This window comes from Aulonocara sp. 'chitande type north' Nkhata Bay, linkage group LG14, assembly GCF_057382095.1.
Source record: "Aulonocara sp. 'chitande type north' Nkhata Bay isolate Kocher_YH1m ecotype deep benthic linkage group LG14, A_spYH_male_GT1.1, whole genome shotgun sequence".
In the NCBI taxonomy this organism is placed as follows: Eukaryota; Metazoa; Chordata; class Actinopteri; order Cichliformes; family Cichlidae; genus Aulonocara; species Aulonocara sp. 'chitande type north' Nkhata Bay.
The window spans coordinates 23,987,518-24,015,054 of record NC_141357.1 but is presented as its reverse complement, the minus strand read 5'-3'; the positions used below and the strand labels follow the sequence as shown (position 1 = coordinate 24,015,054).

General features: G+C 40.5%; 1 protein-coding gene across 3 annotated transcripts; it reads left to right on the top strand.

Moving 5' to 3' along the window:
• Positions 1 to 25,111, top strand: LOC147314614 (uncharacterized). Of its 3 annotated transcripts, none has more exons than XM_086261647.1 (16): positions 1 to 293; positions 393 to 425; positions 1,115 to 1,160; positions 5,932 to 6,086; positions 9,116 to 9,250; positions 9,484 to 9,678; positions 9,948 to 10,010; positions 10,520 to 10,533; positions 10,930 to 10,952; positions 11,806 to 11,906; positions 12,860 to 12,951; positions 14,147 to 14,226; positions 21,755 to 21,914; positions 22,878 to 23,040; positions 23,166 to 23,219; positions 23,315 to 25,110. In XM_086261647.1, the coding sequence occupies exons 1-16, from the start codon at positions 266 to 268 to the stop codon at positions 23,563 to 23,565; spliced, it is 1,593 nt and encodes a 530-aa protein (XP_086117773.1). In that variant the 5' UTR covers positions 1 to 265; the 3' UTR covers positions 23,566 to 25,110. The 3 variants fall into 3 exon arrangements, with proteins under 3 accessions (XP_086117773.1, XP_086117772.1, XP_086117774.1); XM_086261646.1 differs by having other exon boundaries at positions 14,000 to 14,226; positions 23,315 to 25,109; XM_086261648.1 differs by lacking the exon at positions 5,932 to 6,086 and having other exon boundaries at positions 244 to 293; positions 14,000 to 14,226; positions 23,315 to 25,111.
• Positions 25,112 to 27,537: the final 2,426 nt, after the last annotated feature.

Genomic DNA, 27,537 nt, shown 5'->3' with positions numbered 1-27,537 from the left:
ACTCGCAGCAAATGAGCGGGAGTAAAAAAAATGCATATTTTCCCCAATCATGCTGCACTTTCAGAAGTTTTACAAATGAATATTGCAGTGGAGGTTCTTTTTTTTCCCTTTTCTTTTCTTTTTTTTTTAATCAACCCTGACATCATGCCCTGGCATGATATTAGGGTTATTTTTAGTCACAAGGGAGGCGTGGTCTTAAAAGTATTTAAGCAGCTGTTTGCCTCTTCTTCTGCATCTCAGTGTCAGATAACCAAAAGGCTCCCAGATGATTCCGTTTTGGACTCTCGGATTTGGTAGGCGAATTTCCCACCTTTACTGAAATAGATTTTGAATAATTTGAATAATTTATTTTTCTTAACTTTACAGTAATTCTTATCTGCCTGTTCTTTCAGTTTGTTTAATTATTGACTTCAGCACTGCTCATGGTAAGTAGGTTTTATTTTTATTTATTTATTTAATGAGCTCAGAATAAAGGGCCACTGATGTTTGTTGTGAGCTTGCCTGTGTTAAAGAAAGTGGAGATAAAACAAAGCACCATGTGTAATTTAAAATGTAAATCATATACTCATTAAATTAAAGCATTATTATTTTAAAAATAAATGCTCTTTGTTTATGTGTAAAGCCTATTTAATCTATTTGAAATATTAATTTAACTAAATCTGAGTAAGCGGTGAGTGGATGCTTAGAGGGGGCTTTTTTTTTCCTTTTTTTATGAAAGAATTTCATGAAAGTACACAGAAAAGGTTTCCATAGCCAGGTACCAAACTATTATTATTGTTGGGTTTTTGCTTTGTGTTTTTCACTTGTTTTTCAGTTGTGTTTGCAAACCTTTGTCGGGAATGCGCTGCCTGTGTTTCGTCATAAGATAATAATTTACAGGGGCGTTATAGAAAAGTGAAAGGTAATTGATTTGGCAGAGAGTTATGCGTGTATGCGGTAAACTGATACTGTACTCGTCTCTAAAGAAGAACTGTGGGGCGTTTTTGTTTTTCACCTTTTAAAGTCTGAACAATGCTGAATGTATTATATTCGTTTAGAACACCTGCTGACATATTAACACGTTTTAGCTTGTTAATGCCATGACTCACACCTTTGACTTTGCATCTGTTGGCAGAGCCTGCAGTTGGAGAAAATGCAGCCTCCAAAAACCACTGTTCTCGGTAAGTCGACTCTTTCTCAATTGTTTCTCAAAAGTTGTGTTAAAACAACCCCCCCAAAAAGTGATGTATTTCGACCATTATTAGGTCAAGCACTGACCTGGCGGCTCAGGGAACCCATGACGATTATGATGTTCCTCAGAAGAATAGGATAAACAAATAAGGGGGGTGAGGGGGCGGGGGGAGTCCAGCATCAATAAATATATAGTGTTCAAGTTAAAAGTTTAACTACTAAATAGACAAACAAGTAAATTATACATTTCACATCACATTGGTGTAAAGTGACTGTTGGACCAGGACTGGTTCATAAAGTATTTCTGAAAATTTCTCTGGAGCACATTTCAGTAAACTAAAGTAATCTAAACACAAGATACTGGAAATAGGAAACTATCAGAATCAGGGGCGGAGTGGCTTACTGGGCTTAAGCACGGGTTGTTTTTTCAGAAGCCCAGGGTCTTTTGGAGTGTAATCTTTTCATAGTTAGATGCCTGGCTGACACTGTATAAAACAAAAACTTCACACAATATTCGAAGCACATAGTGCACACATCGGGAATTTACGACTGTGCGTAAATCCCCCCTAATATTGGTATGATCCGAGCTCAGACACTAAGCGGGGCGGGGCAGCTGCTGCCTGCGAGTGCGCTGTTAGAGAAACGCAGCCAGGCAGACAGAGGAGAACTGAAGTTCGACCAGGTACCAAAGAAAATCATTCGTACTGTACAAATAATGTAAATATGACGGTGTATCATGAAAGATTGATATCCAACTGATCACTTGACCAATATTACGTTACTTGCTCTTCGAGTGAATCAACAAATAATTAATAAATCAGTTTCAGTAATGTACTGATATACAAGAATGGCCATAAGGGGCTTCTTTCAAAGAAAAAACTCTGGTAGTATTTTATATATTATGCTTTGGATGTTGTTCAGTATATTTCTGTGCAAAACAAGAGGAATTTTAATACACAGCAGTATATTCACAGTTTAAACCAGATATTTACATACACTTTATGGAAAACACAAGAACATTTTTTTACTGTACATCATCAATTTAGAGTAAACTTGTTTTGTTTTGGTTAAATAAATATTGAAATATCTTTTGAATTAGTTAAATGTCAGAATAAAGAGAGACAGAGCTGTCTATTTTTATCACTTTCATCAAATTTAGGAGTACATATACACTAAGTTTGTTAATTAATAAGAAAACTCCAGACGATTCCATTCTGAGCTGAAGAAGCTTCTGATAGGTTAGTAGAGTCCATGTGAGTAAATTGGTGGCACACCTGTGGATGCATATAAGGCAAAACACAGAGCCTGTTTCTTTGAAATGGGAAAATTAAGAGATGTCAACAAAAACACCAGGAAAAGAAATGGTAAATGGCCTGTATTTATATAGCGCTTTACTAGTCCCTAAGGACCCCAAAGTGCTTTACATATCCAGTCATCCACCCATTCACACACACTGGTGATGGCAAGCTACATTGTAGCCACAGCCACCCTGGGGCGCACTGACAGAGGCGAGGCTGCCGGACACTGGCGCCACCGGGCCCTCTGACCACCACCAGTAGGCAACGGGTGAAGTGTCTTGCTCAAGGACACAACTGTCCAAGCCAGGGCTCGAACCGGCAACCTTCCGATTGCAAGGCAAACTCCCAACTCTTGAGCCACGATCGCCCGCTAGAACTGTGGAGCTCCATAAGTGTGGCTCAATTATGAATACAATTTGGTGCCATTTGCAATTAAGAAATACAGATAGTTTCTCTCTTTACTCTTAAAGTTAACAAATATGTTTTTTATATTTATCAATCTAAAAAAAATAAACATTTAGTCTGATTTGATGTTACAATTAAAAAGTGTTTTTATCTCAAGAGTAAGTAAATATCTGGTTTCAACTGTATATTTGATGATTGTCAGCACAAAGAGGGAGAGAGAGGAACAGAGATGGAACAAGAGCAGGTGAGACACACATGTTAGTCAAATGGTTGTTTACCAAAAGTATCACCGTATCATAGGTACTCATGTATCTCGTACCTAGTGTTTCTTTTTAGGTTTGTTATTTTTCAAATTCTATATTTATTAAGTTGTGCAGGCTTGTTTCAAAGGAGCTTGCAAAGAAAAGCGTCTGGACTTCTTTAAGTTGCTTGAAGACGTTTCACCTCTCATCCGAGAAGCTTCTTCAGTTCTAAGGTCAAATGGTGGAGAGTCCCAGATATAAACCTAGTGGGAGTAACTCCCCACAGAGGGACAAAAGGACCCCCTGATGATCCTCTAATTGCCTGAGCCAAGGTGTGAAACTGGGTGTGGGTCCCAATCAGCCAGAGTTTCGGGTGAGTTCATTGTGAAACCTGGCCCCACCTTATCATGCGAATTCCTGAGGTCAGATGGCTCAGGATGTGAGTGGGCGTTAAGGCGTCTGGGAAGGGATCTCAAAACTGGATTATAGATGGCAGAGAGTTGGTGTCGTAAACCACCGCCTCTGTTCAAAGATGGTCGCTCACAGTGGACATAGATGGCTTCTTTCACTCCTCTTTCAAACCATCTGTCCTCTCTGTCCAAAATGTGAACATTGGCATCCTCGAAAGAGTGTCCTTTATCCTTAAGATGCAGATGGACTGCTGAGTCTTGTCCTGTGGAGGTGGCTCTTCTGTGTTGTGCCATGCGCTTGCAGGCTTGTTTGCACAACAAGGCTAAATGTTTGCACAACAAGGCTAAATGTTTGCACAACAAGGCTAAATAATTATATAAACTTTTTTCAATCTAAATATTGTACTTTGGTAGAATTAAAAAATAAGTGTAGTGCAGGTCTATGATGATTTTTAGTGCTACTATCATCTAGTTCTGATTGTGGTTCTGTCTTGGTTAAGTCCTCAGTAGTCCTGGTTTTGAACTGTTGTAGTCCTGTTTTAATTCCGGATCAGTTCTGGGTCTGGTTGAATTGGGGTTTAGTCCTCGTGTCTTGATACAGCCCCGACTTTGTTCTGCCTTGCTGCTTAATTAAAAAACTAGTTTAAGGTGATACGTGATATGTGATATATATTTTTCCTATATGAAGTCATTCTTTTTTGAACAAAACTCAAAACAGAGCCCATTAATCTTTTTCATTCATTTCTACACCCCCCCCCCCCCCCCAAAAAAAAAAAAAAAATTCCCACATGCATACTACCCTTTATGGCTAAGCCCCGGGTGTTTCAAATGTTTGGCTCCGCCTCTGCTGCAAACAGGCAGAGATGTGTGTTATGAAACCCACAGGCATCAAACTCACCTGACTGAACAGAGAGCAACCTTAGTTTATTGGCCAATCTTTTACACACACACAGCAACTTCCAACATGGCAACCTATCCACCTCTCATCCAGCAGTCCACCTTTATATACTCTTAGACCACGCCTTCTCAATTCAAACTGGCCTATGACAGAATCCCTCCAGAGAGGAGGAAAGAAAAACAAAGAAGATTAGTTTTCCTAAAATGATCATTTACTTGTCAAAATGAAGCAGACATGTCATATATACATACAGAATTTAAAGGTCATTTCACATTTCAAATTACTTTGAAGTTCTGCAAATGGTTGAGCAACCAAGCACCTACTCTTCCTAGCTCACATCCTATAAAAAAGCTGCCTTTTTTATAGGATTTTCGGGCTTCCTGAGAAGCTAGAATTATGGGCAGGTTGTGGGGCATCAAATACTAATTTCACTTAATGTTATGTAAATCAATTTATGACATTTATGTAAAGTTTGTTTTCTGGATTATTGACTTAACCCTTCATGGTATACATTCAGCAAGTTGCTGGGAACATTCTTCAGAGATTTTGGTGAATAATGACTTGATAACGTCAAACATTTGCTGCAGATATCTCTTTGAAAGAGATCTCTTTCAATCACATCCCAAAGGTGCTCTGTTGGATTGAGAACTGGTGACTGCGCTAGTCATTTAAGTACAGTGAGCTTGTCATGTTCAAAAAACTAGTTTGATATGGTTTGAGACTCATCAGAATATTTTGTCAGTCTTCTGTTTTCCAATTTTAGTGAGTCCTGAATTCTAGTTTCAGTTTCCTGTTCCTAGCTGACAGGAGGAGCAGGCGTGCTCTGCTTAAAGGTTTGACATGTTATGTTCAGAGATGTTTTTCTGCATATCTTGTTTTTTGGTTGTAACAAGTTGTGATTTCAGTTTCTGAAATAGTCAGAACAGACTCTCCAGCATCAACAACCATTCCATGTTCATAGTCACTTCAGTTTCAACTATCAGCAGGTTTTCTTGAGCATGTCTACATGTCTAAATGCTCTGAGTCGCTCCCTTTTAATTAGGTGATTGGATATTAGCATTAAAAAGGAGCAGAACGAGTATACTTAATGAAATAGATAGTGAGTGTAAATGCACTGCTGTTGACATACAGTTATAGATTCTTTTTCTTTTTTTGACAGCTCCCTTTAGGAGTTGCAAAAACTGATCATCTTCCTCCATCTCACCCTATCTCTTCTATCCTCTTCTATCACACCAGCCCTCTGCATTTCCTCCTTCAATATATTCACAAATCTAATCTGGGATCTTTTCCTCTTGCCTGACAGCTTCATATTTAACATTCTTTATCCTTTGTCCAATATATCCTGCGTGCATTCTCTTCTTCACCTCCACCACCTGCACTGTCTATTGCTTTTGATTTAAACTTGTTTACCTTCACCAAATCTACTCTTATGTTATAATGTTATGTATGTGGAATAGAAATGAGTGACAGGGATAATATCCTGGGTTTTGTTATCTGTGCTTTTTTAGAAAAGACTGCAATGGAACACAGTATGACATCCAGGAGGCTGCTTGCTGTGAAAACAAACTTCATCCAGGTTCAAATCTGTTTTGTTGTGGAAAGGAGCCTTACAATCGTGCTACAGCCACTTGTTGTAAAGTTCAACATGGAAAGATCATCACAGGTAATGAATTTGTGAATTAGCTAACTAAAAGCCAATGTTAATTTGACTTTGTAAATGTAAAAGAACCAGAGTGACTGAATGTAAAGAAGCAGCTTCAGTGTTTTACTGGTTTGTTGTTTTCATTTACGCTTCAGGAATCAGAACGGTCTCTTTAAACTCCTGTTTTGGTAGCTGCAGTTTGCAGAGATGTTAAATTGCACTGCTTGAGATTAAAAAGGTTAATATTAATACTTTACAAATTAAACTTGCAGATGATTGTATAAACTTCCTACTTTGGTTTGAAAAGCTACATTACGTTTAACCCCCTTACCCAATCAGCAATGACTTTGATTCAACTTGAAGCATATATATTGTGCTTTATAAGACAAGAAACATCCATGTAGCAGCCCTTGGCATCAAGAACGACAGAAGAGTCTCTAACGGGTGCAGCCATTTATTTCCTCACCACACACGGCTCATTCTCTGGACGTTGAGCACCGTGAAAACTATAAAATAAGAAAAAATTGATACCCGTACAGTACCTTTTGAACTATAACAATGAGCAATAACAACAATGAGCTTAAGTTAATTCAGGCAAGTTCAAACAAGTAATTCTGAGATATACAGTCACAGATTAAATAAAACAAAAGGGGTTACTTCAAACAGCATCAAGGGATTACACAGTTCAGTTAAATAAAATATAACAACAGATCATCTCTCATCACATACCTCAGTCCGCTTGCCAAGGGTGCAAAACTCCGGTAAACACTTAAACACTTTGGCCCATTTCTCATGGGGTGCTGCTAGCTTGCATGACACACATGTCTAGCTAAAAAATAGCACATGAATGTAAGTAACGTAAATACAGAATAAAAAGGTTTTCAGATAGCTCACAATACAAACGCAGCAACATACCTTACATTAGAAACACACTTATCATACTTATCAAAGTATTATCGTAACTTACATGGACTTTGTACAACTTATTCCTGCCGCGACAGACTGCTCTATACACGTTACGGGGCATGCCTCTGAGCACATCTGTCCTTCGTGCGACTGCGCATACAGTTCCGACAACCCCTGCAAGGATGACTTATGGTACAGATCAGCGGTTCATTACAATCCAAATATAGAAGACAACCACATCTAAATTTTAAGAGTCTGCCAAAAAAATATTCATCATTGATCGATCCATCTGCTAGCGGTTAGTGTTAGATGTTTCAATTTATTTACGGGGTTAGGGTTCGGCAGAAGAAGTTTATTTTCGTTTTTCGTTAAGTCATTCTTGCATTCTTCCATTTCTTTCTTATAATGGTTGTAGTACATGAAGAAATACAACAAAAGATTAAAAATTTATCGTCACAGTTTTCATCCAGCCCATAATTTATTCCAAGCAAGAGATTTTAAGCTCAAATATAAGAAAAACCTACCGGGCAAGGCAAGGCAAGGCAAGGCAAATTTATTTGTATAGCACAATTCAACAACAAGGTGATTCAAAGTGCTTTACAGAGACATTAGAAACAAAAACAAATAAAAAGCATGATTTAAAATTGATTAAAACAAGCAAACAAACAAACTAACTAAACACACACATTTCACACCTGTTCGCGCGATCTGAACCCTTATCGTAAGGGGAGCTACCAGTCCTTCTGTGGACGAGCTACTTTCTATTTTAAATTCCCTGAATTTAAAATACTCTCTAGACCCAGTCTAGACCTAGTTGGGGAGCTACCCAGAGCTCTAAACCCACTTAACAAACAAACAAACAAACAAACAAACAAACAAACAAACAAACAAACAAACAAACAAACAAACAAACAAACAAACAAACAAACAAACAAAACAGTATATAAAATCAAAACAGATAAAATCAGAACAGTAGATAAAATCAGTAGTTAATGTAAGTTTTGACCGGGATACGTTTAGACTAAGGAGCTTGGAAAGAAAAAGCGTCTGGACAGAGGGACAAAAGGACCCCTGATGATCCTCTACCTAATCACATGAGCCAAGGTGTGAAAATGGGTGTGGGTCACAATCAGCCAGGGTTTCGGGTGAGCTCATTGTGAAACCTGGCCCCATCCTATCATGTGATTTCTTGAGGTCAGATGGCCCAGGATGTGAGTGGGCGTTAAGGCGTCTGGGAAGGGAACTCAAAACTGGATTAAAGATGGCAGAAAGTTGGTGTCGTAAACCACCGCCTCTGTTCAAAGATGGTCGCTCACAGTGGACGCAAATGGCTTCTTTCAATCCTCTTTCAAACCATCTGTCCTCTCTGTCCAAAATGTGAACGTTAGCATCCTCGAAAGAGTGACCTTTGTCCTTAAGATGCAGATGGACTGCTGAGTCTTGTCCTGTGGAGGTGGCTCTTCTATGTTGTGCCATGCGCTTGTGAAGTGGCTGTTTGGTCTCTCCAATGTAGAGGTCTGGGCATTCCTCGCTGCACTGTACAGCATACACCACATTGTTACGTTTGTGTTTAGGAGTTTTGTCTTTCGGGTGAACCAGTTTCTATCTGAGTGTGTTGCTGGGTCTGAAGTACACTGGGATGTCGTGCTCTCCCGAGTTTCTCAGATACACCAGCTACATAGGGGATGACAATGTTGTTGCGTCTGTCTTTCTTATCCTCCCTCGCTGGTGTCTGATCTTCTTTTCTGTGCATCTTTGCTGATTGTGACCAACACCCGCTTTCACACCTTGGCTCATGTGATTAGGTAGAGGATCATCAGGGGGTCCTTTGTCCCTCTTTGGGGGGAAACTCCCACTGGGTTTAAATCTGGGACTCTCCACCATTTGACCCTTAGAACTGAAGAAGCTTCTTGGATGAGAGGTGAAACGTCTTCAAGCAACTCAAAGAAGTCCAGACGCTTTTCTTTCCAAGCTCCTCAGACTACGATGACCTATCTGACTGAGAACCTTCACAGACAGATACTTTTAGATTCAACTGTTTGCTTCTTTAAACTTCTGAACTTCCTTGCAGTGATTTCATTACCATAAACCACTCGCCATAACAAATTTTCTGTTGTTTACAATAAGTTATCTTGTTTTTACAGCTAGTATTACTCAGGGTCTGAGTGAGAAGGCGTCCAAGTGCTGTGACCTGAAGGCCTACAACCCAGTCAATGAAATATGTTGTCAATCATCCATCATATCAAAACCTGGACCAATGGCTGAATGCTGTGGTAAAGGTGAGCAGACACACAGTTGGAAAAGAAGACTAAATTACATCTTCATTACAAATCATTGCTGTCAGTGAAATGTTATTAATTAAACACAGAAACATTATTGTTTTTTCAGTAGAACAATTTTACAATTCTGTGAAATGTACTCCATTCAAACATTTTGAGGATACTGGAGCAGCTTCTCAGTTGAGTTATATTTGAAGTAAAAATTTTAAAAATGACAATGATCTTTTCCACAGATGTTTTTGATAAGGACAAACAGTTGTGTTGTGGTCCAGCTGATAATAAGACAATTCTGGTGAGGAATTCCCGTCACCATGAGTGCTGCGGTCACAGCCAGTATGACACTGAGACTCAGTGCTGCTGTTCAAATGAGGAGAAGTTGGAGATACAATCGAAGGATTCATCCTGCTGTGTCAGGAATTTCACTCCAGGTCAGCTCAGTACATAATAGCATGTCATACTTTGCTGAATGGATTTCATGACATTTTTTTGTAGTTTGAGTCCAACTTTACATATCAGTCTTTAGGTATGTCAAACTGTATGTATGGTTACATTTGCTAAAAAAGAAAAAAAAAGAGCTTTCGATTAGTTTGCTTGCAGCAAATTTTCCTTTTTCCATTTTCCTTTGGATGGTTAAAGGAAGCTTATGCTAATTACTGTGAGTGAAGCCTGTATGTTGACTTTGTCTTTCCCTCTACAGGCCTTTCAAGTGGAAATACCAACTTCAACAAACCATCACCAAAGAATGGAAGTTGTGGTGAAGGTGAGTAGAGCTGATAAGACCTTATAATCCTGAATGAAAAAGCAGTCTTTAATGGATATCATTTATGAAAAACATGTAAACCGAGCATTTAGTTTAAAGAGCTGATCATTTACTGAGATTAACATATTTAATCTAAAAAACAGAGATTCCACAGAGATTTACAATATGGAAAATAAGTTGTGTTGTGGTCCAAATAATGATAAAAAGATCCTGACAAGGAAGTCCAGAGATCATGTGTGCTGTCATCATGGCCAGTTCAACGTCAAAACTGAGTGCTGCTGTTATAAGAATCATAGTGCTGAAGTACAGTTGACGAATTTGTCTTGCTGTGAGTCAACTATATTTTAATATCAGAACTTGTCATTTATTTTTAACAAAATAAAAACCTAAACACTTATCATACCACACTGTGATTCTCAAATTAAGTATAGTACTTTTATAGGGGTTTTATAGGGGTTTTTGTTTGTTTGTTTTGGTTAATGAAAACTCTTTGTGCTTTATATCCACAGGTATGAAACAGAAGGTAGGTGTTGTGTTTCTTGGGAAGTCCAGGGGACCTCTGGAAGTAACAATAAAAATGTCAAGTTTGAAAAAAGGGACAAGGAGGCAAATCAGGAATAAAATCCTATTTTTTAAAATTAATTATTAAACAGAAATCTGTTTGTGTGTGTGTGTGTGTGTGTGTGGGGGGGGGGGGGGTACAATTAGTGTCAGGGTTACAATTAGGTTATGGTTAAGTTTAGACTAAGGGTTATGATTAGGCGTTTATTTTTGATGAGTAGGGTAAGCGGCTAGGGAAAGCATTATGTCAACGAGATACCCCACGAAGATATGAAAACAAGACTCTCTCTCTCTCTCTCTCTCTGTGTGTGTGTGTGTGTGTGTGTGTGTGTGTTAAATCTTTTATTTTATTTTTCAGATATTCAAGCTCCAACCCAAATGGTAAGTTAATGAAAACGTTTGGTTGTGGTTCCTCGTTTTTCTTTTCTTTTGTTTTGTTTATTTGTCTCTTTTAATTCTATGTTGTTGTACTTTTTTCAACATGTTCAAAATAAAAAGTTTTAATCAATCAATATAGTTCCACTTTATATACCGTCAGTGCACTTTACATAGTTAAGAACCTTATACAGATAGAAACTCAGCAAGCCCTTTTGAGCAAGCTTTAGTGTGAATGAAACACTCCACTGAAAGATGTACAATCATGCAGGTAACTTACAGACATAACACAAAGTATGACTATTTTACAAAGTAGCAAAGGATTGTTTTGACTATTCATTTAATTTTCTTTATATTCTCAAACGGTCAAAAAAATTAAGTTCAGGTTTTTTGGAGTTAAGAAAGTTAAGAAGTTTTCTGTTTTCCACATTGTTTCGCTTTGTTTTTGCTCCCTGATTACTTTCACTTATACATGATGGTTAAGTTTAGACACTAAAATATTTGGTTAGTTTTGGGAATACATTTTTTGTTTGTTTATTTCGGTCAGAATGTATGTCTTTACAATAACCTGAAAGATTAAAAATAATGCTTAGGACACTTAGGAGATCCTTTCCACTGACTCCCAAAAAAATATAACTATAGCATGATTGGAGGTCAAGGATTAGAAACCAACCAAACTTCTAGAAAATCATTAAATCCATTACTGCACTGAAATGTGCATAAAATTTGAATATAAGTTGTGCAGCCTACATTATAAAACAAATTGTTTCCATACTTCTTTTCTTTTTTTTTTTTTTTAAATTTAATGTGATATGGACTGTTTTGTGTTGATTGTTGCCTGTTTTACACACATCCACAGCACTGAACCAAACACACATCTCTGTGGGTCGTCGTGTTACAATCCAAAGCAAAATCGTTGCTGTGAGAGTAACCACAAGCCTCACTCACTCGACAACTCAGGTGTCACTATCTATTTGTTTGTTTGCCTTTGTTTTGTAGTTTTTTTGGTTGTTACTACTGTATTACATCACTCTGTGGTGTATGTAGTATGTAGCTATGTAGTAGAGTAAGTTGAACAAGTAACCTCACCCCAACAAGGCAGTTAGAGCTGAGTGAGCAATTGTGTCTTTGTCATGTTTGTCTTATGTGTATCATTGTAAAAAAACAAAGAATTACTTGAACGCGTCATTTGTTTCTGTGGTACTTATAATTTTGGAAAATACCTCTAGAGGTAAACAGTTAAAACAAAAGAAAGAAGATTGTTTTAAAGAACCTTTAGTGGATTTAGTGGAATGTAGTATTGAGAATGCAAACCGACATGATACCCAAAGAAGCAGTAGCAGCAAAACATAAAAAGAAGGATTTTACCTTCCTACCTGTGTTTGACATATTCATCCACCCCCCTTCTACAATCAGCTGAGCCATGCTCTAGGATTTCTAGCCTTTTTTTTTTTTTTTGGTCCAAGTTAACAAACTATGAGATCACAATAATGTGATTTTGTCATGATCATTCTTGTAGGAACTTGCATTGATAGTCATGAAACATTAATATGTTATTGTAGCAACAACAGGAAGAAGAAATTGCTCATATAATTATCAGTTATTATACACATTCTTGAGCTTATTCCAGCTCTTGACAGGTCACGGGTCTAATGGTAAATTAAGAGATGATGAGATCATGACTATGCAAGAAATAAGAGGGGGGAAATCAGAAGAATTCTGGGTGTCTGTCTGAACTCGTTCATTGTTAGCGGAAATCAAAAAGTGTAACAATGTTTTTACATCACTTGAAATTCAGGACTGTTCAAAGGATGTGAAAACACATAAGCTCTGACTTCAAAGAGTGAATGAGTTAAAACTTGCTCGCTATATCTCCTTTCTCCTCTTTCTATTCTCTAAACCACCCTGTTTAGGTCAAAGGAAGGCCACAGCTACAGTGTATAACCCACATACTCAGGTCTGCTGCGATGGACGTGTATCTCCGTGGAAGCCTTGGATCGATCAGGTAATGTACTAATTGCTCCCCAGCCCCTACAGGGAAAAATGATCAAACCACCATTTCCACTGAAAGTTGAAAATCTAAAGCACTGTTTTACTGAAGCAGAAAAATGTTTGAAAGCATACATACCTTTTATTATTAAATTCAATCATATAGCTTTACAATGTAGAAAGTTGGCAAGAGTGCTACTCTTTGACAACAGAATTCAGAGGTCCAGGCCACTGCTTTCACACAGTGCCAGAGGCTGGATTCTATCTCTGTTTTCTACGTGTAAAATTCCCTTAACACCGTCCGTGTCACAAGCAATGATGGGAACTCAAGCGCAGAGCAGAGTTCAGTCCCAAAAACAGAGTTTTTGTTTTTACACAATCACCAGGTGCAGAATATTTACAGTGGAGGAAATGCGGGGTTCCTAGGGTCCAGGGGGAAAATCCGGGAAGGGGAAGCTCTCTCACACACGCTCTCTTCTTCACACACGTCCACACAGCGGGTAGTTTATGGGTCCGGGAAAACTATTCATAAGAGAGATTGGTTAAGCAAAATCACAGATTTACACACAAAAGTTCACTGAGGCTAGAGTCTCACTAACGTGTCTTGCACAATCATCCAGTGATGAGACTGTCTGCGTCCTGGCTTTAAATGGCAAACACATAATGGCAGCCTGATGGGCAATAGGTGTGTGGACCAAGGGCGGGAGCCCGCAGAGAGCTCCGCCCATGCAGCAGGGCAAGAGAAAGAGAGAGTAAACAAAAACACATGTAACCTTGCGGGGCCGGCCGGGCAGACACGGGGACCATGATAGTCCGTATTCATTACTGCCAATGCAAAAGGATCAAAAGTCTGGTAAGGCTAAAAGACTGTAGAAACATAATGCATGGATGTTACATGTATGTAATGCAGAATTTTCGCAAGTGTTTTATGTTCTTAATTTGCATTTTTCATCTGTTTTTTCTTCATAACTCATGCATTTTTCTGTTTAGCTTTGAATGTGTAAACTAGAGAGTCTGGTTGTGTCTGCTTGCACAGTTTACTGTATTATATCTGATTCTTCAAGTGCTGTGGAGAGACGCCGTATGGCTCGGCACAACGTGGAGTTCTGTGTTGTAATAAGAGCTTGTACGAGGGCAGAGATGATGGAGAGGAATGTTCAGAGATGGGTATTCCTTACAACCCGGCTAAAGGGACCATGTGTTGTTCTCAGTTTCACGGCAGCCCAGGACAACACTGCTGTGGGACAGAAATTTACCAGCCTCATACTGAGATCTGCTGCAATGGACACAGGTGATTGTGTGCATGTGTTCTGTTTACTTGCTTTACATTGGGGTCAAAGGAGCTTGCAAAGAAAAGCGTCTGGACATCTTTAAGTTACTTGAAGATGTTTCACCTCTCATCCGAGAAGCTTCTTCAGTTCTAAGGTCAAATGGTGGAGAGTCCCAGATATAAACCTAGTGGGAGTTTCCCCCCACAGAGGGACAAAAGGACCCCCTGATGATCCTCTAATCGCCTGAGCCAAGGTGTGAAACTGGGTGTGGGTAACAATCAGCCAGAGTTTCGGGTGAGTTCATTGTGAAACCTGGCCCCACCTTATCATGCGAATTCCTGAGATCAGATGGCCCAGGATGTGAGTGGGCGTTAAGGCGTCTGGGAAGGGATCTCAAAACTGGATTATAGATGGCAGAGAGTTGGTGTCGTAAACCACCGCCTCTTTTCAAAGATGGTCGCTCACAGTGGACATAGATGGCTTCTTTCACTCCTCTTTCAAACCATCTGTCCTCTCTGTCCAAAATGTGAACATGTGAATTATTGACCGCCTTACATATCACCGCCTTTACCCAGGGGATGCCATACCCTGCATTTACGGACTTCCTAAAATCCACAAGGAAGCTGTCCCACTCAGACCCATAGTCAGTAGCATAAACTCAGCCACTTATAACATTGCTAAACACCTTGCTACCATCCTTGCTCCTCTCGTGGGGAACACCCCACACCACATCAAGAACTCCACCGACTTCACCGACAAGGTCCAGAAACTTACCCTGGATCCAGATGAAACCATGGTGTCCTTTGATGTAGTCTCTCTCTTCACTTGCATACCCACCACGGAGGCCGTGGAGACTGTCAGAAAACGACTACAAGAAGACAGCTCCTTGGAGGACAGGACCAACTTCACACCCGATCAGATTTGCACACTGTTAGACCTCTGCCTCACCACTACATATTTCAAATACAACGAAGGCTTTTACAGACAAAAACATGGCTGTGCTATGGGCTCCCCCGTGTCACCTATTGTAGCCAACCTTTACATGGAGGAAGTGGAAAGGAAGGCTCTTGGCTCTTTCAAAGGAAGAGTACCCAGCCACTGGTACAGATATGTAGACGACACCTGGGTCAAAATCAAGACACAAGAAGTGGAATCCTTCACTGCGCACATTAACGCTGTGGATAAAAACATCAAGTTCACCAGGGAAGACACAAAGGACGACTGTTTGCCTTTCCTGGACTGCGCTGTGCACATTTTTTTTTTTTTTTTTTTTTTTTGCCTGTCCCGTTTGGCTCTTTTGCCATCAGAATTGTTGTCTAAAGGCAAAGAAAGATGCCCAACGGATTTACTTTACCAAATTGACCATCCCAGCCTTGCCATAATGGTCCATTTGATTCACCTTTTATTGTTTATTTTATTTTCACTTACTGAATACGGGACAGACTTGACTGGGGGAAAGAAGGAGGGAGAAGAAAGAGGGAAAGAGAAACAGCTGAGAAGAGGGACGGGGGAGAAGGGCAAAAACCAAAAACCAACAGAATGAGCAGAAAAAGAAAAAAAAGAAGAAAAAAAGAAAAAAAAATGCATATATCGATCACCTGGGTCACCTGCTGAGAAAGAAAAAAGAAAACAAGCAGAAGAGAACAAGAGTGATAGAATAAACAACATCACAATGATATATGGGAATATGACAGTAAATACTAAATATTAAACATTATTGTGCAGCACATAAGATCAACAGAACACAGTGTGCTTTGAGGTAGGAGCCAAAAAGGGTGTAGTTTGTGGGTGTGATCACCCGTGTGTACACCTGTGAGCATGGACGCGTTTGTTTTTTGTTTTTTAAAAGGTTCCTTCATGTAATAATCTGCTAGAGGGTGTGGGGGGGCCACAGCCCCGTCCTCCAGGGCATGAAGCAGGTATGGAGGAGATCAAAACTCCAGACATCCAGAGGCCCCCAGAACACAAGAGACCAAGGAAGACCAACAGAGGGGCAGCCGCGCCACTGTCCCAGAAAGAGCTGAGGAGAGTCCCAGATGAGGGCTCACTCAGCAGCCGCGGAGCAGAAGCCAGGGGGAGTTGCAGTGACGCGCCCGTGAGCTCCGCCGGCAGCCAGCCGTGCCTGAGTGACCGAGCCCCAGGCCGAGAGGCCGGGGGCACCCCACCTCCGAAGTGGCCCGAGCAAGCCCCAGGCTCCAGGCCGCCAAGGAGTGAGCCGGTGTGTACCTGGACGCCCATCCCCGGACACAAAGAACCACCAACGCACCGATGTCTGAGGGAGTCCGCCACTGGCAGGGGAAGTGGTGGTAGGGGGAGATAGGCCTCCATACCTTGGAGGGCCTAAGATGTCCCCAGAGAGGTGGCGCCTGACACCCGACCTGACATATAGACACAGAAATACAGGCACACACATTTACAAACATCCATTCCCACCCTCATGCTCTCATATACACTTACTCCACACTCAACCAACGTGGAGACAGACATAAAGAGACGCTGTACACACGATCACACTCCCCAAGCGTACTCTAAGTCTAGGTACCCTTGCCCCTGGAGGGGGGGAACTGCACCCAGACCCAGGTGGTGTTACCCTTTTCCCTGCGGTGGGGGGAGGCAGACCACCCCGACTCCGCAGCAGCAGGGAGGCCCCACACTCCAGACCGCAGTCGGATGGACAACTCCTCCTCCTAGCCCCCCCGCTCCAGCAGGTCGCAGAGAATGGGGGTGAGAGAAGACTCCAAACCTCCCTCCACCCGCTCATTGTAGTGTTGATGCATGTGTGTTCTAAGGTGCATTTAAAACCCAGGAGGGCATGGAGCTACCTGCCAGAGAGCAGCAGGTAAGCACATGGTCCCTCCTTCTGGCCCTCAATGTCTACGTGTATTTAACATTGAGAGGTGGGCAACGACGCCAGGGGTGGGGTGTACACCCTGATGGTACTTTGGATTCCGTGTATCGTGCCCACCCCCAAGATCCTATATGTATGTGTAATGAGAGTGTGAGTAATGTGAATGTCTAAGTTGTGGGATAAAATTGAGGCAGAGGCAGCCAGAAGGGGACGGGGGGGGGGGGGGGGGGGTGGCCTCCTCTGCACCCTGGTGACATACCCCTACTCCAAGGTCTTGCATGTGTGGGTGGTTGTGGTGGAGCGGGAAGAGGGAGGCAGCTGGAGATGGGGAGGGAAGGAAGGGAGGGGCAAGTGACCCCTCCCTGGGGTCAGCGGGGGAGCTGGCCCCAGGGAGGGGTCACTTGCCCCTCCCTTCCTTCCGGAGGGTCGCGGAGTAGGCACCCCATACTCCACAACCCACCAGGGAAAGGGGGCCCGGGCCCATCCAGACCGGGGCCCAGCGCAGCAGCGCCTCCCGGCCCCACAGAGCCCAGGACAGTCCACCCAACCCCACCACAGAGAAAACTGCACCCACCCCACCATCCACTCTTCTTCCAGACTACATAAGACAGTAAACGCCCAGGCTGAGATCTTCCTCCACCTCTCCTGTATCTCCCCCTCCTGTAGAGAGAGCCCCTGAGGAGAGGAAAGCTCCTGCAAGATGTGACAATCTTCCCCACCAGTTGAAGAGCCCCCCAGGCGGCTCGATGCACCGGCGGCACCCTGCTCCAGGGCTGGGCCCCCATGCACCCACCCGCCCACAACCCCGGCAACACACCAACCAGGACCCAAGCCCCCGAGGCCCGGCCCGGGCCCCAGCCCAGAGACGGAGCGCCCCCAGAACCTCACGCCCATCCCGGACCCACCCAGGGGCAGCCAGGCTACCAGGTCAGTAACCCACGTCCGTCAGCACAGACCCTCCCCTAGTCCCGCTGCACGCAGCCGCGAGGAAACAGTTACCTGAGAGCCAACAGAGCCCCTAACCGGACATGACCGCTACCCCGGGTTGAGCCCCCCAAGGAAAATGCCTCCGGGGAACCCCCCGACGCCCTAAGCCTGTCCCTACCCCCACACCAATCACAACAGTGAAGGCGGGACCAAACTATGACCCCCCACCCCCACTAGGTGATGGAACTGATCAAAGGAGCCCAGAGCAATTGATCTGATGTGGTGGCAGAGGCTGTATCAAGACTAATGTAATCTAATAGATAATTTCTATATTGGTTAGAATTAAGATTATTTTTATTTTTCCAGTTCATGAGGACTGTTTTCTTGGCTATGCATAGGGCAGTGAAAACCATATGGGCGATATTCTTTTCTGAAGCGACATTATCTAAGCTGCCCAACAAACACACTAAGGGGGAAGTTGGAATGTTACATTTCAGACACTTCGATAAGTCTTCACATATCTCGCGCCAAAACTTCTGAACTGGTGGACAGAACCAAAGAGCGTGGATATAATTGTCCGGTGAATTGGTTTGGCAGTGTGAGCAGTTGTTGGTAGACGTAAAGCCCATCTTGAATATCCGATGACCTGTATAGTGCACTCTATGTAATATTTTGTATTGAATTAATTGAAGACTGGGATTTCTAATTAGATGAAAGGTTTTTAAGCAAATCTGAGACCAGAAGTTTAGGTCTAAGTTAACTGATAAATCCGCTTCCCATTTTGCAATAGGAAGTGATATTGATTCATCTGTTTTAGAAAGCATTCTGTATATTTTGGATAGTAATTTGGGGGTTTTAAGAGTAAGAAATTGAACCACACTTGGTGGTGTTTGTAGTTCAACTTGACCCGGTTTAAATTTCTTTTTTACTATGGATTTAATTTGTTGATATTCTAAAAATCTTTTCTTGTTGATCCCATATTGTGTAACTAGTCTGTCAAATGAAATAAATTCTGTTCCTTCTAGTATATGTTCTAAATATTTGATTCCTTTACCACTCCAATCTGAAAAGTTTATCATATTATTGTTTTATAATATGTCAGGGTTGTTCCAGATAGGTGTACGTTTGCATGGGATTAATGAAGACGCTGTCAATTCTCTTCAATGTGCACAGCGCACATTGAAGAGAATGGCAACCTCAACATCGAAGTTTACCGGAAGCCCACACACACGGACCAGTACCTCCTGTTCGACTCCCATCACCCTCTGGAACACAAACTTGGAGTAATTAGGACCCTACACCACTGGGCAGAACATGTTCCCTCTAAGCCTGAAGGAAAAAAGAAGGAACACACACATGTAAAGGAAGCACTCAAAACGTGCGGCTATCCTAAATGGGCGTTCTTAAAGTCAGCAAAGAGGCACAGAAAAGAAGATCAGACACCAGCGAGGGAGGATAAGAAAGACAGACGCAACAACATTTTCATCCCCTATGTAGCTGGTGTATCAGAGAAACTCAGGAGAGTTTTCTCCAAGCACGACATCCCAGTCTATTTCAGACCCAGCAACACACTCAGACAAAAACTGGTTCACCCGAAAGACAAAACGCCTAAACACAGACTTAACAACGTGGTGTACGCTGTACAGTGCAGCGAGGAATGCTCAGACCTCTACATTGGAGAGACCAAACAGCCACTTCACAAGTGCATGGCACAACATAGAAGAGCCACCTCCACAGGACAAGACTCAGCAGTCCATCTGCATCTTAAGGATAAAGGACACTCTTTCGAGGATGCCAATGTTCACATTTTGGACAGAGAGGACAGATGGTTTGAAAGAGGAGTGAAAGAAGCCATCTATGTCCACTGTGAGCGACCATCTTTGAACAGAGGCGGGGGTTTACGACACCAACTCTCTGCCATCTATAATCCAGTTTTGAGATCCCTTCCCAGACGCCTTAACGCCCACTCACATCCTGGGCCAACTGACCTCAGGAATTCGCATGACAAGGTGGGGCCAGGTTTCACAATGAACTCACCCGAAAATCTGGCTGATTGGGACCCACACCCAGTTTCACACCTTGGCTCAGGCGATTAGAGGATCATCGGGGGGTCCTTTTGTCCCTCTGTGGGGGGAAACTCCCACTAGGTTTATATCTGGGACTCTCCACCATTTGACCTTAGAACTGAAGAAGCTTCTCGGATGAGAGGTGAAACATCTTCAAGTAACTTAAAGAAGTCCAGACGCTTTTCTTTGCAAGCTCCTTTGACTATGATGGCCTGGATGACTGAGAACCTTCACAGACATATTGCTTTACATTGCTGATAAAATCCACTGAAAAGGGATTTCTTCTTTTGTTTTATCTGATTAGTATCTAATGGCTCCTGTTTTGAATTTAGTCAGTCAGAGCAGCTGGGAGCATGGAAACTAGTTTAATGTATTGTCTTCTGAGTGAGAGAGAGAGAGAAGAGAAGTAGAATGAAACATTTTTCATAGCTGATGATTTCATATGGTTTCTAAGACACACAGACAGTTGCGTAACAAACTTTTCCCTGCCTTCGTTTGGTTCCCAGGACTCTTAAAATACATTTCTTTCAGTCTGTGTGGTGTCTCATTGTGTTCCGTGTCTTGTTTCTGTGTGGTCATGACTCATCTTAGAGCTAAAGTATTTAGCTATTGCATCATTAAGTATTTTGCAATTTGAAGTGACACATTTGAATTTAATATATAGATTATTGCCCAACTCACCAGGTATTTTTACTCAGGATTCACTTTTATGGTTATGTCTGTTGGAGTTGAACTGGTTGACTTTTTGGCTGCTCTTGAGTCTGTTTCCAGTTGCAGTAGCTGTCAAAGTGCATTTGGTATAAATGCATTCTATGTAGACAATGACTGAGAGCTTAAAGTGGAGCTCTGATGTTCTGCTTTCAGTGCACAGCTTGTGTAAAGACTGTTAAATGAAGAAGTTAGCTTCCAGAATGACATCCAACACTATACATAAAGACTCTGTCACAGGATAACCCATGCCTCTTGAGGACTAAGACTGAGTATGGCCCACAAAACACTAAAATGGCAATTTCTATTGTTTTATATCTAGCCGAAAGAATAGAGTTGTCTCAGTGAATGTGACACTAATGCTGCTGTGAACCACTTCTTTATTAGTTTGTTTCAAGTGGTAAGTAGGTTAGATAAAATACATATTTCTGGTAATGTTAGCATTTCCCAAGTCATCATCTTCATACTATAACATAATTGTGCAGGGGGCCTATGCATTCAAAACTATTTATTGCAAAGTTAAATTGTCAGTATTGACAATTCAACTTATCTGGGATGTTTGAGGTTTACAGAGTAAACCTCAAACAGGAAAACAGTAAACAGGTTTACTCTGTTCCATAATGCAATCCACTTTGGAGATCCAGACTGCCAAACAGGCAATGATAAGTTCCAAGCCCCTTTATAGTAGGGGGGATTGGGATCTTACCAGGTAAGCCTTTTAGAGTTTCATGTAGTTGATTTATAGTTTTCCATAGTTTTTTTTTTTTTTTAAATCTTAAGTTTGTTGACACAAGTTTCTTCATTGGTTGTTCATTCCACTAACCTGGTAATCACATTTTTTTGTAAATGAACTGCATGCAAGAATTCCAGCCTCAAAGTGTGTTTCCTCCATTTCATCTGTTGCCTCCTTACAGACTCATCTAACTCAGCCTCTTACAAACATAATTATTTATTTTTGTCCTTATTTGATATTAATGTGTCCCGCTGTTTTCCAACCAGACATCTGAAATCAGAAAACATTCACTGCTGTGGGGTCAAAGCCTACAACATTAAAGACCCACAGATGAAGTGCTGTGCAGGAACACTGTACAATCTGACATCATTAGACAAGCATGGAGGGGATGCGCAGTGCTGCGGATCCATTCTGCAAAAGCCACAGGTAGAATTAGTAATGATGATGAAAATCTGTTGTTTGTTCATCTTATTCGTGTATTCCACTGTATTATGTCATTAGATTTAACACAGCTAAGTTGGCCTCCCTGTCCCATAACTTTTCACACTGTGTGTCTTGTTTACAGTGGCCTATCATTGTTAAAGCGCCTCTTTCTGACTGGTGCCTTCTGCCTCTTGGTGTCATATCAAAATGACGCATAAACCATGATTTGACCAATATGAAAATGGAAAAAATAAACAACTGTTGAAAAGTTAGATTTCTTGAGCTTTTTAACTATCTCAGAGTCCTGTCTGTAATTTTGAAGCAACATGAATAACACTGGTAAAGTAGAGAAACTGATATGGGCCTGAGGGGTAAACAGGAAACCGCAACTCTCTCTCTAACTGCATAACTCTGCATAACTGAACTACAAATCAAAAATATATTTAACTTAAGCACAGTCACCATAAAGTGAATGAAAACAGCATGATGTAACAAGTGACTCATCACTGGAGCTACTTGGCCAACTGTTAAAAACTTTTCATAAACATTTAGAGGCTTTTTTAAAGCAGATTAATCATCTTCTGTGTACATTTTATGATTCCTTCTGCAAAAGCTAGATTCACAACAATTCGGTAGAGATTATTAGCAAAAGAAGCCATTCTAATCTGAACCAGCAATAATTATCAGGGTTGATGAACCATTCTAATCACTTCCTTTCAAATGCTTCATCTCTCTATCTTGAAACTGTTTGCTGGAGGTATTTACTGTATATTTGACAGTCAGACTGACTTTAGTCAAAGTAATATTTTCTATTAATCTCCAAAAATGTGCCTGATACCAGCTCTGTATCAACATTACAGGCTGAAGTTGACTTTATGGCTTGCCTGAACTAACACAGTGTTCAATGAGTCCAATCAATCATGCTTTTATTTAACATAAAATGCTATATATCTTTTCAAAAACCAGGACATTTGCTGCTCAAATGAGGACAAAGAGGTGCTCTACTCTGCCAAGACAGGGTTCAGATGCTGTGGTCACCTTTACTATAACACCACCCTGTGGTCATGCTGTGCTGGGGGGCTGAGAAGAATCCATGAACCAGGACAGGATCAGAGAAAGATGATTAATGGTCTGTTGTGTCTGATGAGCTGTTCTCTCACAAAGTTTATCTTCAGTGTATGTCATATTATCTCAATGCCTCAGCCCAGATTCTGTATTTAACCAATAATGCACCTACAATGTTCTTTTTTTTAGGATCCAGACTTCTATCTGTGGATAATCTGAACAAAATCGATCTTTGCAAAGAAAGTAAGATATCATCTGTTATTTAGATTTTTTTTTAAATATCAGAACAAATGCTGTTTACAATTATATGTAAAGTACTTGTGTGTCTCATTGTTTAGTGCACATTGGGACTGTGGAAAGTGTGTCGCTGCAGAGCATTGTGTTCAGGAGTGTGCTGAAGGTCCATGGGATGGAGGCCAAAGTGAAAGCTCTGCCTTTGCCTTACATCCTGGAAAGAGATGATCGCTGCAGCTCCCCTAAACTGATTGCTGGGAAGACCTACTACTTTAACAAAGTTAATGTTTTCATTGATTTCAATCATGACTCTGTTCTTCAGTCACTCCATTTCATTATTTCCAAATGTTCATGACTAGTCACCACTGGCTGATGTATACGTGGTCAGTGTGGATCTGTTACTCTCGTCTTTGAAGTTCTTTTTTCCCCACATATTTACTCACAGTGTTGGCTTTATCACTCAAAAAAGTAATTAATTACAAATTACATTACACTGGTTAACATTATTTTACAAAGTAATTTGTTACCATATTTATTATGGTTGCATTGCAACCTAATATACTAACCCCAAATCGCTCTCTGATTCACCCATCACAGTGTGAATGTTAGCTCGAACTTAAACACAGGAAGAAGTCGTTGTATGAATGTGTGAATGAGGGACGCTATATAAAGCGCTTTGAGTGCTCAGGTAGGGTAGAAAAGTGTTATATAGAAGAACCTGTCCATTTATCAGTAGTATACAATACTTCACATGATGTGTTGTGCCTGTGTCCAGCCAAACCATGTTGCTCTGTTGTTTAACACATCCCAAGATGTCGTATCACAGACAGAATTTAGGTACTTTAAGTAAAGAAAACAAAAGACAACGTAGCTTTTCACTTCAGTTTTACGGGGATTCACATTGTAGTGATTCACACAACTTGACAATAATCAATACTGTAACACAGCAAGCTGGTGCACAATGTTGTTGCTCAAATCTAAATTTGAACAAAATCTAAATGTAACTTTGTTTCTTGCACTGAACTAAAATATAAGTGACAACTGTTTGCACGTCCTTGAACCATACAACTGAATACTTGCAGTAAAGTCCATGATGTACTGTGATTGTTAATTCTAATGAATGATAAACACTTAGTGCCAATATCAAGAATACAAATATGTTAGAAGGACCCACTAAAAATTCCATGAATTTCTGTTTCTTTGAATGTGATTCATGTAAAATAGTTGTGGAAATGGTAAGGATAGGTATGGGAATTTAAGAATGGTAAGGAATTTAGTAAGGATTTGAGGGACATTTAAGCTATAAGCAAACATAAACACTGCCTGCTTGATTTAGTGCCTTGTTGTTAATATAATATATTGCATAGTTATATTGTAAATGTTTAATATTTGACCGGACCTATTGTCCTTTAAGGATTCAAATAAATAAATACAAACATTTATTTAACCTGCTTTGTTTTCTCTTGTATTCAAATAGCTTCCTGTTACTAAAAAGCAATGTGAGCAAGCAATCTAAAAGGTCTAAAATGATCTACACAACCCTGTGTGTCTCCTTCAGTATCAGTTTAGCTTTTTCCCATTTTAGTTTCATTGTAGTTGTGTATGCTTTCCCAATGTCTGCCAATAAAGCTGTGGCATTTTGAGTTTATCCCTCGTGTCTGCGTTTGGCTCCTTCTCCTGCCTGCACACAGCTGAATCTTGGCATAAAGTTGTTAAGTGTATAAATACAACTGGCGGGATTGCCCCAATGAGTAATTGCATAGACGTTCACTGTGTATGTTTTTCCTTCCTTGCAAGTAAAATATATACGTGTTGAAATTCACTACTCTGTGTGTCTTACTTCACAAGATTTTTTTTTCTAAAAGATTCCTAAAATTCCTAAATACATTTTTTAAAGATTATTTTTATTTCACTTTTTGTACTGGATGCCAAAGTAGAAACGATTTATAAATAAATTAATGCATATTTTGTGTGCAACTTTTAGAAAGACAAATATGTTCACCTTCAGACAGTCTCTATATTGAAATGATCCACTCTCTTTTAGCACTGTTTTTTCTTTCTCTATAAAGCTGGTTGTTTTAGAGCAGCCCCCAGTTCTCAGGACCACAGACTGTCCTCAGCAATTTCTAACAACGTGTTCCGTCTTTATATCAGAAGCACGATTCTCCTTCAGCTGCCTCTCACTGGTTTGAATTGTGAGGCTTTTCAAATCAATGGGAGGCAGAAAGAAACTCGCTCCTTCAGCCTCATCATGGGATTGACTTGATGTACGAAAACATAGCCAGTTTGTTTTAATAGTCATCAGTGTAATCTACCAAAACTGACTTTGATTAATGAGTTACAAATGAGAACCCCACGATAGCGCAGTTGGTGTAAGTGTAAGATCAGGTTTTGCAGATCTAGGATCAAGCTGATGCTCTGTTGTACCAAAACAAACTTTTTTCAAGCCAAATGAATAAATAATAATTATAATAGCTTATTTATTTATTCATTTATTTTTCGGACTTGCATTTAAAGGAGCTGACAACAGAAATTTAGGTATCACTTTCTGTTTATATTATGTTATAACTAAGACTATTATTTCACTTTATAATAATAATAAAAATTATAATAACTATTATTATTATTACTTTCTGAAATTAGTGTGCCACTTACATTTCATACACATGTTCCTTTATATAACAACAATAATATATAATTATATTTGTATACATTCGTATTTGGGGTCTGGTCTCTCTCTTTCTCGCTCTATCTGTCCCTTGCTTCCTTTCCCTCTCTCTTCTCCTTCTGTTCCCTGGGTTTCGTCTGTCTGCACCATACTTCCTGTTTTAGTTTGACAGGCTCGTGCCCTGTGTGTTCCATGTTCCGCTTTGCTTCCCCTGTCTCCTCATTTGATTGTGTTCAGTCGTTCAGTCCTGAACTTTATCAAAAGAGTATGGCTTCATGCATCCTAGCTAATTAGGTTCATATCTTTGGTTAAATAGTGTGAATGTACAACACATTTGCGCCTAACCATTTAATTGCGTTATATAGATATGCTAAACATAAGAGCTCTGTTTATTATTATGTTGTGTCTCAGAAAAAAAGCACAAAAAAGGTGCAGCATTCAGAATGAAGACACTTTAATACTGTGGCTACTTCTTAAACTATTACATTCATATCAACTTCTAGGTTAAATCTGGTATACTTGTCAAATAAAGTTAATAAAGTAATCAGGTATGTCGTGTGACATTACCAAAACTTATCAGATTACAAATTGTCTCTTGACTCACCGGAGTCTTAGCCTACAGGTACCACATAGCAGAAATTGCCTGCTGCATTCCGTATTGGCCTCTGTGTCATTACGCCCTAACATCTTCAGTCCTGGCTTATGCAACTAGCATTTTCCAAAGAAGATAAAATGCAGGCTCTATCATGTAAAGAGCAATAAGTACACAAAGCGGGTAGAAACAAGCAGTTTCCCTGCAGGCTCCGGGATAGGCAGAGTATGAGTCTTTCTTCATTGTCATATGCAGAAGTTGTGGGCTGATGTCACTCTTTAGCTGTGTCCCAATTCAGGGTCTGCACGCTTGAAGTACGCGCACTACGTACGGTGCGTACTATAAGTACGAGAAGTGCGGAAGTGAGAGGCTTGTGAAATGGGACGGTATACGCTTCGTCACGCTGTTCAGGTTGCCTAGCAACCATGACACTAACCGCGAGACACGTTACATACAGCTTTGTGTGTATGTATATATATATATATATATATATATATATATATACATACATACATATACACCAATCACTGACTTTCAGCTTGTTGTGTTTGTGGATATATGACTGACTTTAATTATTAAACATTCGCACATAAATAAGTGACGTCATATTCAGTACTTTTGACAGTTCACTCTTCGGCCGCTCCATCTTATTAGGGAAATTCCATATACATAAATGTAAATTTCAAAACTCAACCCCATCATTTGATTTGTTTTTGATTGAAATTGAATATTACTTAAACTCTCTTAAATTAACTTCCAATAAAAAAGGTTTATCATTGATTGAAATTCATTCAGAAATGTTTAACGAATGAGCTGTCACAACTTTCAAGTACAAAGTTGTTATGAAGTCTGTCACATTCCCCCCCCCTTTTTTTTTTCTTTTTTTAATCCTTTATTTATTCAACCTTATTTCATTGTACTGTATATTGTTACTCTTATTTGCCTTGTACGTCTACTGTACAAACTGAACTGGAATGACTGACTGTTCGCTTTATAAGTTCAATAAAGTTTGGGAAAAAAAAACCTCTTCGGCCGCTCCCTTCTGCCGTATTTTGCGACAAAATTAT